General features: G+C 41.1%; 1 protein-coding gene across 2 annotated transcripts in view; it reads left to right on the top strand.

Annotated features, from left to right (window-relative positions):
* RASGRF2 (Ras protein specific guanine nucleotide releasing factor 2) overlaps positions 1 to 16,947 on the top strand; it is a 203,959-nt gene that overhangs the window by 162,160 nt on the left and 24,852 nt on the right. For both annotated transcript variants that reach the window (XM_075932213.2, XM_075932212.2), the window contains exon 19: positions 10,761 to 10,873. In XM_075932213.2, coding sequence (XP_075788328.1) covers positions 10,761 to 10,873 — 113 coding nt within the window. The remainder of the gene's footprint in view (positions 1 to 10,760; positions 10,874 to 16,947) is intronic.

Below are 16,947 nucleotides of genomic sequence, written 5' to 3'. Positions count from 1 at the left end.
ACATAGAAAGTTGACTCCATTTATAAGAGCTAAAGCAATGTGCGATCATTTGTGTATAAAGTATTTAGGGTTATGCTGAAGTCAGATAATCTGATTTTGCAAATGGTTTCCCTATAGATATTCTTAAAGAGTTCTCTTTGGATGGTATCTGTGTTTTACCTGCCTCCTGTTGCCCTCATCATTGTAGTGTTCAAATGCATTACTGGGCAGTTATATTTCCATGCTGAGGTTGTGTTTTACTCTATAGGTTTCAGAGAGGTAGCTGTGTTAGTCTCTTTCAGCAAAAACAACGAGTCCAGTGGCACCTTTAAAGGATTTTGTGGAGTCTTTTGCTCCCTGTTTATAGGATACTGTCCTTGAGGTATTTTAAAAGAAGACTGTTTCCACACATATGTGTAGAGGTTACATAAGAGAAATGACTCTGTTTCTTCTATGGCCCTCCTATTTTTGCATCCTGGTCAGAATTAGAGTATTTGCTTTGCATCTTTACTATGTGATCAGACCTATGTCTTCCTAATGCACACATCACCATACTCTCTAAGCGGTATTTTTCTTACTTCACACCTTTTACTCAATCAGGCTCCATCCTTCTAGCTAGTGGTTATAAACCCATCAACTACTCTGCCCCTTATCACAGAAGGATTACTTGAGTGACATGAGACATTTCCTCTCCTCTCAAGACAAGCATTCAGCCTGTACAGTGCTCCCACCTCCTGCTAGCAGGGGGAGCAATCATTCAACTTCTAGAATTGAGCTTTGGACTCTGATTTCATATATGACAGAGCATCACTAATAGGTTGTCTCTGTCTGGTCTGCTGTGGTCATTCCAGTAAGCATTTTACCTATGTAACCTGTGCTTGCACTGTGACAGCTAAATGGGGTATGCTTCTTACTGCAGTCTGAAAATACCTACTCTGTCTCTTGTACATTTGGAAACTGTTGTTAATGTTAGTGATCTGTGAACACTGCTCATGACTAGCTAAGAATTGTGCACATGCTATTATTTGTTACCCTGTCTCCTACACTCCACAGCTCTCTCTGACTTGATTGTCTCATCCAGGTGCATATCTTTTAGATTATCAGGACAGGAACTGACATGCTCTGTATGTCTGTACAGTGTCTAGGAAAATGAGGCCCCAGCCTTGTTGGCTTATTGGTGCTACTGCAATATAAATTTAAAAGAAATAAGGAGCTACTTTTATTTTTTTCAACAATTCTCAAAGTTGGCCACACACACAAAAAAAACCCATGATGTTGAAATTGTGGTACTGACTTTGAGTTAGTTAACTTGTGTGCTCAAACTATGTGAACATTTGTATTAAAAACATATAGATACCTTGGAACAGTTTGAAAGATTAAATCATTGTAAAATTTGGCTTTGGATAATTCAGAACTTCAATGAACAACTAATTTTTAATTAAACACATTCCATTTTTGATAATAAAGTGGTAGTGAAAAGCCTAAACTGATGCTGTGTGCTAATGTATTCTGATTTCTCACATGTATAGCAATTTAAATGAAGTCTATATACCAGCAAACAATCCAAATGCAAACTAATCTCCCTATCAACAGAAATAGAAAATACTAGATAAAATCCATGTTGTGACATATCACATATACATTCAGTCTATTAGCAGGTAACACAGCAAGTAAATTGAGAAGATTTGTTGGAAATTTAGCAATTAGTGACTAATGCTTCACAGAAATATTACTGGCATTTTTACTATTCACCTCTCTCAATACATTTCAAATGTATCAAGTTATCTACATAGCCTTTATACTGTGCTCATCACCATGGCACCTGCGTATCTAATTAGATCATTTATATACAAAACTAGCCAAATAGAAAGAGGCAAGCCTTCTGTTTCTGTTTTGAATTGTACCTTTGTTTTACTGCTTCAAATTTTTAAACTGCAGTCAGTAATGCTATCAGAGGACAAATACTGAAAAACAAGACGATGGGGAAACATAAGGTAAAAATTCATGAAATCAATATATATGGGAAAGAAGACTGCTGAACATAAATTACATCAAATATCTTTAGTACAAAAAAGGAAAAAGCTTGTTTTCTGAATAACAGCAATCTTCCTGCTTCTTACGTTTAAATTTCTTTAATTATATACCAGATAGCTGCATGTCAGTTGCTTCTGAGATACCTGCATAAATGGCTGGGGGCAGAGGCAAATAAAATTCTTGAGCCAGAGGGGGGGGGAAACGGGAGCCAGAATATCACAGATCAGACATAGAATTGTTTTTATTTAGTATTTTAACATAGACAGTGAGGCTAGAGCTATAAAAGTTATACAGCTGCCAGCCTGATCTAGGGTCCATGAAACTCTTTCCATTGATCACAATGGATCTGGCCCGTAAAGAGTGTCTGTGCCCCAAAGAGTTTACAGTTTAAAAGATACCTTACACAAATAGCCCGTTGTAAGACAAGCAGCATTTGTGCTGCCACCTACCTTCAGGGATTATGCTAGGGATGGCAACTTTAAATTGTGGAGTGTGACGCAGGAGTTCTACCAGCAGTTTCTGCTCCAAGGAAGACAGTGCCATCCCCTAGCCACACTGACTTCTCCTCAGTCAGTGTTATCCATGGACCTAACCATGTCAGTTATATGATCAAAAACACATATTCCTGTTCATCCAGAAATATAATCTATGCCATCATGTGCCAACAGTGTCCTTCTGCTATGTATATTGGACAGACTTCTCAGACACTTCACCAAAGAATTAATGTCCACGAATCAGACATCAGACATCTTCACAAGGAAAAACCAGTTGCTTTTCATTTCAACCTACCTGGACATAATCTTAACGACCTTACTATCAAAGAGACTTTAACACCAGATTACAGAGGGAAACTTCAGAACTTTCTTTCATGCTTAAATTTGACATGTTACTAATGGGCCTTAACAAAGATGCTAATTATCTTAACTATTACAAAGATAGCTTCCCCACTTATCACCCCGACTAACCATTCATTGACTCATAAATAGCTATTCCCTCCCTCCCTCCCTCTCACCCCACCTTCTATACTAAATCTGATTTGTCTGTTTAATAATGTGTTCACTTTTTTCATTGTATTCCTTTGGTATATATGGTCATGCCAATTCTCTTCTAGAATATGTTCTGAGGAAGTAGGTCTGGCCCACGAAAGCTCATGACCTATTAAACCATCTTGTTAGTCTTTAAAGTGCTACATAGTTTTTCCTTTTGTTTTTGCAAGATCAGACTAACACGGCTACCTCTCTATTACTATCCACTCTAGAGACAGTGCTGGCTGGCTGCAGGCCACCCTAATGAAATGGCTGGGATTTGTAATTGCCTTGCAATGCCAGAAACCCCTTTTAGGTGAACTTGCCCACTGGTCAGGTGCCTGTAGAAGCCAGTGAAGTCCACAGTAAGAAAGGGTGGGTGATCATTATGGACTTCACCATCAGCAGGTTTTTCCAGCTATCTCAGGAGTGCCACCTGGTGGAAATTTCTATTGATCCATATTGTAATTTGTGGTCGTTTCTGTGTAATGCTGATTCCATAAGTGGGTGACTACCAAAGGAGCTTCCCATTCCCAACATTCCTAAGGAGATGCCTTCCATGGTGCAGGTGGATAACAGGAGGGTGTGCATAGGAGCAAAAGAGCTCTGAAAAAGTGCCATCTATGCCTCATCTTAACTTTGCTGCTGTTGGCTGTGCTTCTGTTTCTGTTCCCATGGAAACAGGTGGTGATTTGCCACAAACATGATAAGAGGACTGCGGGTAATACTGTATAATATACATAAAATATATAAATGAAGCTTTGGGGGTTAGCTCCCGTTTCCAAATGTTTGAATTTAGCTCAAATGTAAATGTTTGGAAGAACTCCTCTCCTCCATTAGGCCAAAACTCACCTGCAAATCCTCTCTGAAAATGCATTTATTTCACGAATCTTTCTAGCACTGACTATCCACAGAGGGTGTTTCTACTTATTCTGTGCTTAAATGCCATCACTGACAACTTTTAAATCAAGATTGGAGGCTTGGCTAAAAGATATTGTCTAGAAATTATTTTGGAGCAGTTCTATGGGCCTGTGTTATTCAAGACGTCTGCCTAGATGATCACAGTAGTCCCTTCTGGTCTTAGAAGCTATGACTTTATGGATCTACTAGAGCTTTCACAGAATTATGCCCCCAAAGATAAAGGAGCAGTTCTCCTTCGAGTGGTGTCCTTGTATGCTTCACTCAGGTGTCGGTGTGTCCTCACATCAGCAATTGGAGATGTTTTCCCTTGCAGTATCTTCTTGCGTCTAGCAAGTGCAGTTGTCGTTTTATGCTGTTTTGTCCACTAGCTGTGCATGTGGAACGAGTCCCTCAGTTCCTTTTCTACCATCCTCAGCAGAAGAGAGAGTCTCTTACCAGTGCATCTTCTTCTGAAAGAAATAGAATTGTTCTTAATTATTTTGGTTCTTTGACGACTTTTAGTCATCTTTAGTTAATTTTTTCTTAGACCAAACCATTCCAAAAAACTGCCCCAAAAAGTTTTTCTTTTCACCCTGTCACCTCTACTTCTTCAAAATCCGGGGCTCCTCCAGATTCAAAATGTGACTTACAGGGAATCCATACCCATTTCGGATGGGCATGCCTCCTGCATAAAGTGTCTGGGCGAAGGCCATGTGGCACAGAAATACCAACACTGCCAAAGCATGACTGCGAGGGCCAGAAGAGATAGGGGGATAAGGCTAAAGAGCTTGCTATGGGAAAAGTCTCACCAACCACCAGATCCAAAAAAATCGTCATCAGCAGACCCCTTGACTTTGAGGAAAAGAGCCCATTCACCTCTGCCCCGGGACTTTCGTAAGTCTAGGGTGCCACTGGCACTGTTACTACTGGCAGTACTGACAGCATCCTGCACTGCCCATTTGCCGGTTCCATCCACCTCTGGGACCGCTGAGAAGCGTAAGGCAAAGAGAGTGGAGTTGGAGCTGAACCGTAAATCAAGCTCCTCCGCACCAACTAGCACAGGCTCTCACCCAGCACCAATGACCAAGTTGTATATGCCACCTCCCTGGCACCAATGGAGACTGTGACACTGACTCATGCTGCTCCTTTGCAGTTTACTTAGACACCTAAACAAATGCCGGCACCGGAGACCACAACAAGCAAGACCCATAAGAGGTCTGAATCCTGGCTCCGGACAGCACAGATTAAGGCAGTGCCACCATCGGAACAGACTGATGTCTCACCACCGCACTCCCTATGCTTATGGAGAATAGCCCACATTGGCACTGATCTGAATTTTTCACCCATGCCATCCTACCCTGGTACCGGTCCGGCACTGGGCATGGGAGTAGGTTCTCATCCCAACATTCCTCTCCCACATTTTCATTTGCATCGTGGTGTTCAGCCAAGCAGAGGTCCTCCCAACATCGACTTCAGTACCCTTGGTTTAATCACCCATGGCCATACACACCTTGATCCTACCAGCCACAGTGGCCCCCATGGGACCCGTGGTCTCAATGCAGGATTCAATGCCATGCACAGCTACCACATCACCAGCATCCACAAGATACTGCACCCTTGATTCCAGCTTGTACAACAACTCATTTGCCACTGACTCAGCTACCACTGTCACCTTCAGCAATGACACAGACAGACCCTATGGAAGAGAACAAGGACTTACCTATGGTTCCGCAGTCATCCTTATCCCCTGATGAGATAGTCTTCCCTTTCTCCTTTCCACAGCATTTCTGAAACATTTCCAGGAATTGTTCAAAAGGGTTGCAAACTTGCAAGACAGTGTGTTGCAGGAAGTGCAAGAAAAACAGCACAATCTGCTGCAGATACTGCAACCTGCTTCTTTCTTTAAAATTGCCCTACTCATCGACAAGGCCATAATGGAGTTCTCTAAAACCATGTGGCAAACACCAGCCTCTATCTCCCCTACCAAGGAAAGAATGGATAGAAATATTTCATACAGGCTAAGTGGATAGACTTCCTCTTTATTCACCCTGACCAAATTAATTGGTTGTGGATGCAGTCCACCATCAGTCCAAGCAACCACAATTTAGATCTATTCCACAAGACAAGGCACATCAGAGGCTGGACCTGTTCAGATGTACCCCCAGTGACCTTGCAGTTCTGGATCTCAAATGACTATACAGCCCTCCTTGCGAACTATGATTACGCAAACTACTCAAGGAGCTTATGAATGATCTCCCAGAGCGCAAAAAAAAAAAAAAAAAAAGGCTTCAGCTCCAATCCATCATTCAGGATGGCCAGTCTATCACCCGAACTGCCCTACAGGTCTCAATGGACATGGCAGATACAGCTGCCAGAGTGACAACCTCAGCCATCATGATGCGCCATATCATTCCTGGCTACAATCCTCAAGAATTCAATGTGAGCTGCAGACCAGAGTAGAGGACCTTCCCTTTGATAGAACTCATCTGTTTAAAGGCAAGACAGGTGAAGTCCTCTATTCGATGAAGGATTCTCACCAACCCTTCTCACATTGGACATGTATACTCCACCCAACAAAAGGAGGTGATACATGCCTTATCAGGCGCCACGAGACAACCCCTTCCACAGACAGCAACAAAGATCTTTCAAGCAAAGACCCAAGCGGCAATCGATCAGAAGGAGAGGCCAACATACCCGATCCACCAACACAGTCATCCCATCTCTTTGGTCACTGGCTGAGGCCCTTCTACCACCAGTGGGGCCCTCATCACCATAGACCAATGGGTCCTCAAGATTGTAAGATCACGTTGTATTATCCCTTTACTATCTATGCCCCCTACACTTCTCCCGTCCCCTTTCCTCTTCAGAGACCCCTCTCAGGAGTATCTATTACAAGCAGAGATACAAAACCTTCTCTGCTCGGGGCCATAGAAAAAGTTCCCCCACAATTTCACAGGAGAGGATTTAGCTTAAATTATTTCCTTGCACAAAAGAAGAAAGGAGATTGGAAGCCCATCTTAGATCTCAGAAAACTGAACAAATTCATCCGCAATCAGAAATTCAAGATGGTGATATTGGAGACTATCATACCAGCATTGGATGAAGGAGATTGGTTCTCAGCCCTTGACTTTCAAGATGTCTATTTCCACATATCCACCCATCCTTCTCACAGGAGGTTCCTCAGATTCATGGTAGGAAATAATCATTATCAGTACCGTGTACTGGGTCAACTGCACCACACATTTTCCAAGACATTTGTTGTGGTAATTGCGTTCTTGAAATATTAAGGGGTCTTCCTATTTCCCTATTTAAATGACTGTCTAATCAAAGGCACTTCTCATCAATAAACGTTAATTATGACAAACATCACTTGGGATGTCTTCTCTAACCTTGGACTTCTAATAAATCTACAAAAATCTACTCTAGAACCTACCCAGATGATGGAATTCATCAGGACATCACTGGATTCCATCAGAGCCAGAGCCACCCTCCCGGTCCACCGGTTCCACATGTTACACAACCTCATTAAAGCAGAATTATACACCCTCTTCACGAACGTCTGGGCATGCTTTCAAACTCTAAGGCACATGGCAGCCACCACATATGTAATACAGTTTGCAAGACTTCACATGCGTTGCTTACAGGGATGGCTAGCAACAGTATACATCCCAAATCAACACAGTCTAAGCAAACAGGTAACACTTTCCCCATTAGTACTTACCTCTTTACAATAATGGATATGCCCACACAATCTTCTCAATGGAGTACCATTTCAATAGCACAATCTATCTTGGGTGATAACCTCCTACACATCCCTCACAGGCTGGGGTGCTCATTGTGGTCACCATACAGTCCAGGGCAGGTAGTCACATCACAAGATGTGCCGGCATATCAACATACTGGAATTCAGAGCCTGTCTCCATTTCCTTCTGATAATTTGCAGCAATACCATTTGTGTCCTCACAGACAACACACCCTGCATGTTCTATGTCAACTGATGTGAGGGGGTGCCCAATTACAATTATGTGCTGAGGTGATCAGATTTTGGAACTGGTGCATAACAAATGATATAATGCCAGTGGCAATGTACCTACCGGGCCATCAGAACATCGTGACAGACATTTTTCAGAGTAACATGAATAGGACTTCAACCCCATGATCCTCTACTGCATATTCCAGCCGTGGAGATTCCCAGCAATAGATCTCTTTGCAACCAGAACCAACCTCAAAAGCCCATGCTTCTGCTCCAGGGTGGGTCAAGGCAGGAACTCTCTGGGAGATGCAATTCTCCATGGACAACTCCACTTCTATGCACCTTCCCTCCAATTCCCCTGGCTCGCAGAGTAATTCACAAAATACACTCAGATCATGCAAGGATAATTCTGATTGCCCCATCCTGGCCCAGACAACCTTGGTTCCCTTACCTACAGAACCTCTTGAGCCATGGACCAATACCTTCCCACTCTTTCCCAACCTTTTATCCCAACACCCGGGATGGCTCTGCCACTCCAATCCCCAAACACTCAGACTGACTCCATGGTTCCAACATGAAGAACTTACCTGCTCTGAGAGGGTGAAGCAGGTCCTATTGAATAGCTGTTGCCCTTCTGTGTGATACGCTTACCAGAACAAATGGCAACGATTCCAGGAATGGTGCCTACAGTGTCTATTACAACCTACCCCCACTTCTATACCTCCCGTCCTTGAATAACTCATGGACCTTAGTGAGGTAGGGCTCATCTTCTGCTCTATAAAAGTTTACCTAGCAGCCATCGCAGTGGATGACACTTCCATGTTTGCTCACCCCATCTCAAAACACTTTCTTTCCGGCCTGTGCAAGAAGCATCCCAATATACAGCCACCAGTACCAAATGGGACCTACCACTTGTCCAGAATACCCTGACAAGACCTCCCTTTGAACCTCTAGCAACCTCCTCTTTCCACCATTTGGCTATGAATGTAGCATTTTTAGTTGCGATCACATCAGCCAGACTAGTAGGAGAGATTGCAGCCCTGATGATGGATCTGCCTTACATGGTGTTCTCCAAGGACAAGATTACTTTATGTCCACATCTGAAATTTCTACTAAAAGTGGTCTTCCCCTTTCATATCAATGAATTCATATCTTTTCTCACATTCTATCTGAAGCCTCATAACTCCATTAGGGAATCGATCTTGCACACACTGGATGTACATCAAGCTGTGGCATTTTACTTGGACAGAAAAAGACAATTTTGAATATTGAATAGACTTTTTATATCTATCTCTGGTCCCTCTAGAGGAATAGCCATCTCCGCTCAGCAGATATCAAAATGGATATCTGCTTGTATACACTTCTGCTTCATGCTCCACAATAAGTGCCCCCTCTTCAGGATCACTGTTCATTCCACATGAGCAGTGGCAACATCTACCTTCTTTCTTCCTACGTGCCTCTTGTTGACATCTGCAAGCCAGCTACCTGGTCTTCCTATCATACCTTTGTGCAGCACTATGCATTGTAACAGGGACCAATTACATCTACCTCCGTGGGCGCTGCTGTCTTTGCCACCTCTCAGACATGACTCTAAAGCCCACTTCCACCTAATGCAGGTACTGCTCTTCAGTCACCTGAGTGGAGCACCCACAGGGACAGCACTCAAAGGGGAAGACATTACCTTGTGCAGTGATGATTGTTTTTCAAGATATGTGTCACTGTGGGTGCTCTACTACCCTCCCTTTCTCCTCTCTACTTTTGAGTCCATTAATGGATTTCTCATTTGAAAAGGAATGGAGGGACTCGCACCGTGCGTGTAGCTAAGGGACAAAACAGCATGAGATGGCAACTGAGCATGTGCAGTATGGGAAGGCACTGCTAGGGTAAAAATCTCCAATAGCCAGTGTGAGGATGCATCAACACCCGAGTGGGGCACCCACAGGGATACAAGTCTTGAAGAACCATTGTTATTGCACAAGGTGAGTAACCTCTTCTTCCTCAGCTGATGTAAATTATCATAATTCCATTGATTTAACTGGAACTGTGACAACTTGCACTGCCTAGGCTCTGCCCCAAAGATGACCTGGAGGTTTGCTGGCAGTAATATGGCTGTCACCTCCTGCCTTGTTATGAGCTCATCTAAGGGTACATCTACACTGTATGGCTATTTTGGGATACCGCAGGTATCCCAAAATAGCTACCCTGCTTCTACAAAAGCCACCCATTATTTTGAAATATTTTTCAAAATAATGGACACGCCATATCACCATCCCAGTAAACCTTGTTGCACGAGGGTTAAAGATGGCTCAAAATAGCATGTTATTTCAAAATTTGGCACTGTGTAGAAGCGCCAAATTTCAAAATAGCTTATTTTGTTTTAAATCTATTTTGAAATAGCTTATTTCAAAATAGATTTAAAAAAAGATACGCAATTTGCATAGCACAAATTGCATATCTTATTTCATGTTTAGGGTGCACCCTTAGAGATACATAATCTTTCTACTATGGGAAAATTATGTCTTATGCCATTAGCTATTAAGAAGGGTTCAAATAGTTTTTCTTTATCCAGGGCCACTGCTCTGAAAATATTTGCAGAATAATGAATAAATTCCAAATCTGTTTTTGTTTGTTCGTTTATGACATTTTCAAACTAGCAACATTAATTAAATGAACAAGATTAAGTTCCTATGGCAATAGTAATACCTGGCATTTACCATTAAAGATCTCTACATAACTCTATTCTTTAAACTTTCTCAAATGTAAGCAAAAAGAAAAGCAAAAGTAACAGATCATATTTTTGAGTTATTCATTCTAAATCATTAAAACAATATAATCATTTTAATTCATAGGATTTTGAACTAAACAATGAGATGAAAATGAATGTTCTTAATTTGCTGGAAGAAGTTTTGAGAGACCCAGATCTACTACCACAAGAAAGAAAAGCTACTGCGAACATACTGAGGTAAAGAGGTGTAAATAAAATTAATTTAATTGTAAACTATATTGTAAGAAACAAAAAAATCAGTCGGTGACGTTATTTTTGAAAGATCACGAAGTGCTTAACAATTGAAATAAAAACCATATGCAGGGATAACTTTACATCTCTCAGCGAAGTGCAACCACCTCTAAAATGTGGCAACAATTTAACAGTGTATAGCAACATAGCACAGGAATCAAGTAGTATTTTAACAAGTAGAAACTGCAAGAGGATTCAGTTGACTTAAGGTGTGCATAAGGTAATTATCCTATTTGGTGAAAACTGCTGTGTTATTTTTGTTAATGACAACAAGCAGTCTGGACATCAGATTTATAGTTCATCCAGAAATATACCCCTCCAACAGCACATAACAATCACCAGGTTTGGCATTGGTTTCATATTCACTTAGTGGGGAGGATGCTACCTACTGTAAATAATCAACCCCACTTCTTAAAGTCTCTATATGTCTTTTTGAGGTCTCCCATTTAAGTGCTGAGCAGCCCAACCTGCTTGGTTTGTGAGAACTGAGATCTAATGTAATATGAAAGACTTAATTTAAAAGATTTTATACTTTATGGGGGAGTGCCGGCTCTTCGTGGAACCTTTGCTTTCGCTTCACAGATCCCCAGGGTTCCCCGGAGCACCAGTTGGGAAACACTGGGTTAGAGGAATAAATGATTGATTGATTGATTAATTGCCATAAAATAAAAGAGCTAAGACTTTCTGTAGAGCTAAAGTTATTTAGGGATAAAAAATGTGTGAAATTACAAAGATGGAATGTATTGTAATGTCAAAAGAAGGACAACTGGCTTTGTATATGTATTAATGTGTAATTTCAAGTAATCAGTGTGGTGGGAACAATATACATTCTATAAGAAAGTTGCTGATAGATATGTACATTTTTGTGAAATTCATAAGGAAGGATTCAGAGTAGAAAATTGGAAAAAGATTACATGAGAAACAGAACAATCAAGGACATGCCTCAGCAGCTTCTTAGAGTTATTGAAAATATATATACTGCCAGTAGAGGTAAAATAAATATTTGCCTGAGTTCTCTGAGAACACAGGACAAATTTCCACATCAGATATTTTTGTGAAAAGGAACACGTCGGACAATGAATGGGAAGTTAACGTTGTGAATTAAAAGTGATTGAAGGGTAAAAACAAGGTCTTAAGAAATAGGCCTTTTAAGATGAGAATTTGTTACTGCATGTTAGTAAGGACTCAGTTCATTTTTCACATAAGTAAAAAACCATAAACCCCTTGTGCAATATATTGCATAAGTAACATGTAGTATTACTGAAAATAAGAATTGCACAAGTGTTAATTATTCTTTCTTAGCTGAAACAGCAAGCAATGAAAATCTGAAGCATAGGCAAGAAGGATATAACTGATTGTAGTACAATATGTTTTAATAATGCATCTGTGAGCAAAGAATACAAAGGATACCCAGATGCCAAAGAAAAGATATGACGTTTCTTTGAAATCATTAAAGATCTCAGCCATATATAGGCCTGAGGGAGAATAGAATGAATTGCTGTTGACAGAGAGATAAACTTTACATTGAATACATGTACATCTATCAAGTTGATGCATAAAACATTAGTAGGTTCATCCAAAAAGTACACTGGCAAAGTCTTTGTTTAAACTATTTGTGAGCGAATTTCTCCATTTCCAAAGTTATTCTATTCTCCTTTAGATTGCATTTATTTATCTATGTGCTTTTCTGTGATGCCTATTAATGCACCTTCTGTGTGAGCATCTCACATCAATTAATTAATAAAGCTGGTCAAAACATTCATTAAACATTTTTGATGAAAAATGGTTTTGACCATAATGAATGTTCATGAAAAGTTTTTGTTTTAGTAAACATGTTCCAGTTTTCCAACAAAAAACATGAAAGCCCAAAAAATGTAGTTTTCAAAAACTGAAATCTTTTGGCATGTAATAGGTAAAAAGGAATCAGGAGAGACAGAAAAGGGAGAGAAAGGGATAGTAAGACCAAAACCAAAAATGTTTTGTGGAAAAATTCCACTAAAAATTTAACAAAACAAAAATTCTTCATTTTATTCAATTTTGCAAAAAATGTAATCCATTCATTGACCATCTCTATTTATTTATTTATTTATCCTCACAGCAGCCTCTTGAGCTAGGAAACTATTATCCATTTTGCAAGTGGGGAACCAAGACATTGATTAAGTAACTTTACCAAGGTCATATAAGGCATCTGTCAGAGCTAGGAAGAGATTCATATTTCCTGAGTACCAGTTCATTCCCATAGCTGTAGAGCCAGCATCCCTCTCCTTTCTCTACCTGTAGTCTATCTTTACCTGGTCCTATCAGATCTTTCAAACTAAAAACCCTAGCAGAGTTTCAAGTAGTCTTAATGTTTAGTATATGTCATTATTTCCTCTGGCCAGGTCTACACTAGGGTTGTATAACTGTTTAAATGGTTAACCAATAAGCCTGGGCTTATCGATTACTGTTAATGGTTATAGCTTTCTGTATCAGTGGCAACACCACAGGGCATCAGCCAGATCCCCAGGAGTGGGTCTGGGAACTGGTACACACTGTAAGCCTGCTTAAAAGTCAGCTTCTGTTGCACACTGGCTCCTGCGGAGTCTGCTGCTGCCCCATGCTGCAGGTGCATGTAACTGCTGAGATTTTCATTGGTTACACAATTACCCACTTTTTAACATCCCTAGCCTACACTAAAAGGGAAAGTCAACTTAAGCTATGCACCTCCAGTTATGTTAATTATGTAGCTGGAGTCCAAGTGTCTTAAATCGTGTTTTGGCACCATCCAACTGTGGCAGCTTCAATCTTCTCTATAGTGTAGACAAGCCCTCTGAGAGCATACAAATGACCCACTGTGGTTTCAAAGGATACTGTGTGCTGTGCATTCTTCCAAATAAAGTGTGAAATTGAGGTCCTGAGTAATAGTGGTTATTAAAAATCCTGTGTTACTTTTCACAAGGATATAGGGATATTAACTACTTGTCCTGGCACACTATATGGGGTGTTTATATATTCCTTCAGTAGTTTTAAAAGAATAAGATGTTCTTAAGCTTCCTCTATAAAACAGTTGTATTGTGTTGCTGAATAGTTGCTGAACGGTGCATTCTATAAGTGACTTTGTTCCTGTCTACAGCCTAAATATGTGCTTATTATATATATACATAGAACATACACATATATAAAACTTTGGGAACTTTCAGGATGAAAATGGTTACATACATTTCAGATGATCATGTTCATAATTTAAATTGGTGTTCCATTTGTGAGAGGATCAGATCAGAGGGATACAAAAGAGTGCTAGAAGGAAAGTATGTTAGCCCTAGATCAGGGCCTGCTTTAAAAAGCGCGGGGCCTGATTCTGGGGGCGGGGCCCCGCATGCGCCATGTGCCCGGGACCCTGTGCATGCATCACGTTCCTGGGGGCAGGAGGGGAGAACTGCGCATGCGTCGCACGCACGGAGCGGGGCTCCATTCCGGCGAATCAGCCTAAAACCAGCCTTGCCCTAGATTAAGTAGGTTTCTGTTCCCTGGGTAAACTCGCAGTGGCCTAGAACCCGCAGGAACTTTCCAGAAGCAGCCTGGACAATAAGGCCAGTTAGAACACAATTAGGAGTCTTCCCAAGCCAAGGGAGTCAGGCTCCTCAGCCCACCTGAGGACAATCAAGAACCAGTTCAGATTGGTTCAAAAGGGCTCCTCTTCTCTTAATTCAGAGGAGCCAACATTTTGAGAGTGAGAGGGGTCTGGGTGAGAGCTGGAAGCTGCAAGTCAGGCAGAGTGCATTGGAGGAGCATGATAAGCTGCTCAGATACCAGAGAAAAGGTACTGGGAGGGATCGTTTGGGGAAGTGGCCCAGGGAAGTAGTTGTCAGATGGACGGGATGCCTTAGAGTCCCTGAGCTGGAACCTGGAGTAGTGGGTGGGCCCGGGTTCCCCCCTAGCCCTCCCCACACTACTATAGAGTCTGTCCCTTGATAGGGAGACCAGGACTATAGACGGGTCTCATCCCCATTTTATGGACTAGCCTGTGATGAGTATGGCTCTGTTGGCTGTGAACCCTGCCTCTAGTGATAAGAAAGAGGCTGTGTGGTGGGACACAGCAAGCCTCTGAGACTGAACACTATCTGCCAGAAGCACAGGACCATGGGCACAGCCATAGTTCAGCCACACATTGCAATCTATAGAATGTCAGGATGAAAATAAAAGATTCTGTCACCTAAAATGTAGCAGTCCCATAAAATCTTGCATTGCAATACTTTGAAATGTGTTCAGCTACAAATGAGATGTGTATTTATTAGACATATATGGTGTATTTTGGTAACAATCAATAGATTAAGCATTTTTAAAACTTAAATACCCACCTGAGGAAATGAGGAAACAGATTGACAGAGCCAGAGAAGTATCCTGTCAACTACTTCAAGACAGGCTCAACAACGAAAATAACAGAAAACCACTGGTCATCACCTACAGCCTCCAACTTAAACCCCTCCTGAGCATCATTGACAATCTACAACCTATCGGGGAAAATCACCTCTCGCAGACCTTGGGAGACAGGCCAACAGACAGCCCCCCAACCTTAAGAAAATACTTACCAGCAGCCACATATCACACTCATCTAGAAAACTACCCCTGAAACAAATTCCATTTCCAACTCTGTCCACATTTCTATACAAGTGATACCACTGCAGGACCTAACCACATAAGCTACAACAGCAGGAGCTTATACAGCTTCACATCCACTGATGTGATATATGCCATCAAGTGCCAGCAATGCCCCTCTGCTATGTCTGTTGACCAAACCAGACAGTCTCTGCGACAAAGGATTAATGGACACAAATCAGACATCAGGAGTGGTAACCCACACAAACTTGTGGGGAAACATTTTAACCTCCCTGGACATTCAATAATGGATTTAAAAGTAGCCATTCTTCTGCAAAGGAATTTTATCAACCAATTACAGAGGGAGACTGCTGAACCGAAATTCATTTACAAATTCGACACTTTCAACTTGGGCTTGAATAATTATATTAACTAGTTAACACACTAAAAGGCAATTTCCCATGCCTTTGAAATTTACATTTACAAATCAAAGCTATAAATGGGACACATCCAGCCTGACTCAATTAGCATAATTAACACTGGTCCTACAATTGACAGATAACTGCTTTTGCTGTTATATATACTCCGGATTCTGTACTTTCCACTCCAACTCATCTGATGAAGTGAGTTTTACCCAATGAAAGCTCATGATATAATATATTTGTTAGTCTCTAAGGTGCCACAGGATAATTCATTGTTTTTAAGGTTAAGAGAAAGTCACTCTTAAAATTTTGTACTTCTGAATAGCCTCAGCAATTCCATGAAACCAAGAGTATTCTAGCAGTTCTCATTTTGCTCAAAAATCTTTCAGACAGGATAAAATATGTCATATATCTTAACTTCAGAGGGATGAAGTCTGACTCCTAATTTTACCTGAAGAAAATGGATTTCTAGCTCTTAGGAGCAATTTCTAAGACTCAGAAAAGTACTGCAGTTACGTGCAGAGTAACATTCTCTAAAATTCTATGTGGTAACTGAGAAGAGAAAATAAAAGCTGACAATCTAATCAGAGATGTTTCCTTTTCTGAAGACTTGTTTGCCTGGCTGTTGTCATCTGCTAGTGAAACAAATGTGATCATTCTATCACTTGTCCACAAGCCTAAATTTAAAATCAAGTTATTTGTGTGCTCCAAAACTTGAGCAAGTGCCTATCCCTAAAGAGTGCACATGTAAAAGTTCAAGAGTTCTGTTTCAGACTATAAGATTGTAGGCATGCACTTTTTTGTCCTACTTCCATTCTGCACTGGCAAGAACCTATGAGTCTGAATATTATCAGGATTGCATCTGACTCTGGAAATAGCCTGTGCAATGAACCAAAGCTCAAAACCCTCTGAAAAACTTTCTATGGAGAATTGGCACAAGGACACCAGAATCAAGACCACCCTAAAAAGTGCTACATGGACAACATCAAAAACAGCATACACTTTAATGCAGTACAACCAGCT

The sequence above is a fragment of the Pelodiscus sinensis genome, chromosome 6 (assembly GCF_052426305.1).
Source record: "Pelodiscus sinensis isolate ZL-2025 chromosome 6, ASM5242630v1, whole genome shotgun sequence".
NCBI lineage: Eukaryota > Metazoa > Chordata > Testudines > Trionychidae > Pelodiscus > Pelodiscus sinensis.
Note: the sequence above shows the minus strand (reverse complement) of the source record. Positions and strands in the feature narration are given on the sequence as shown.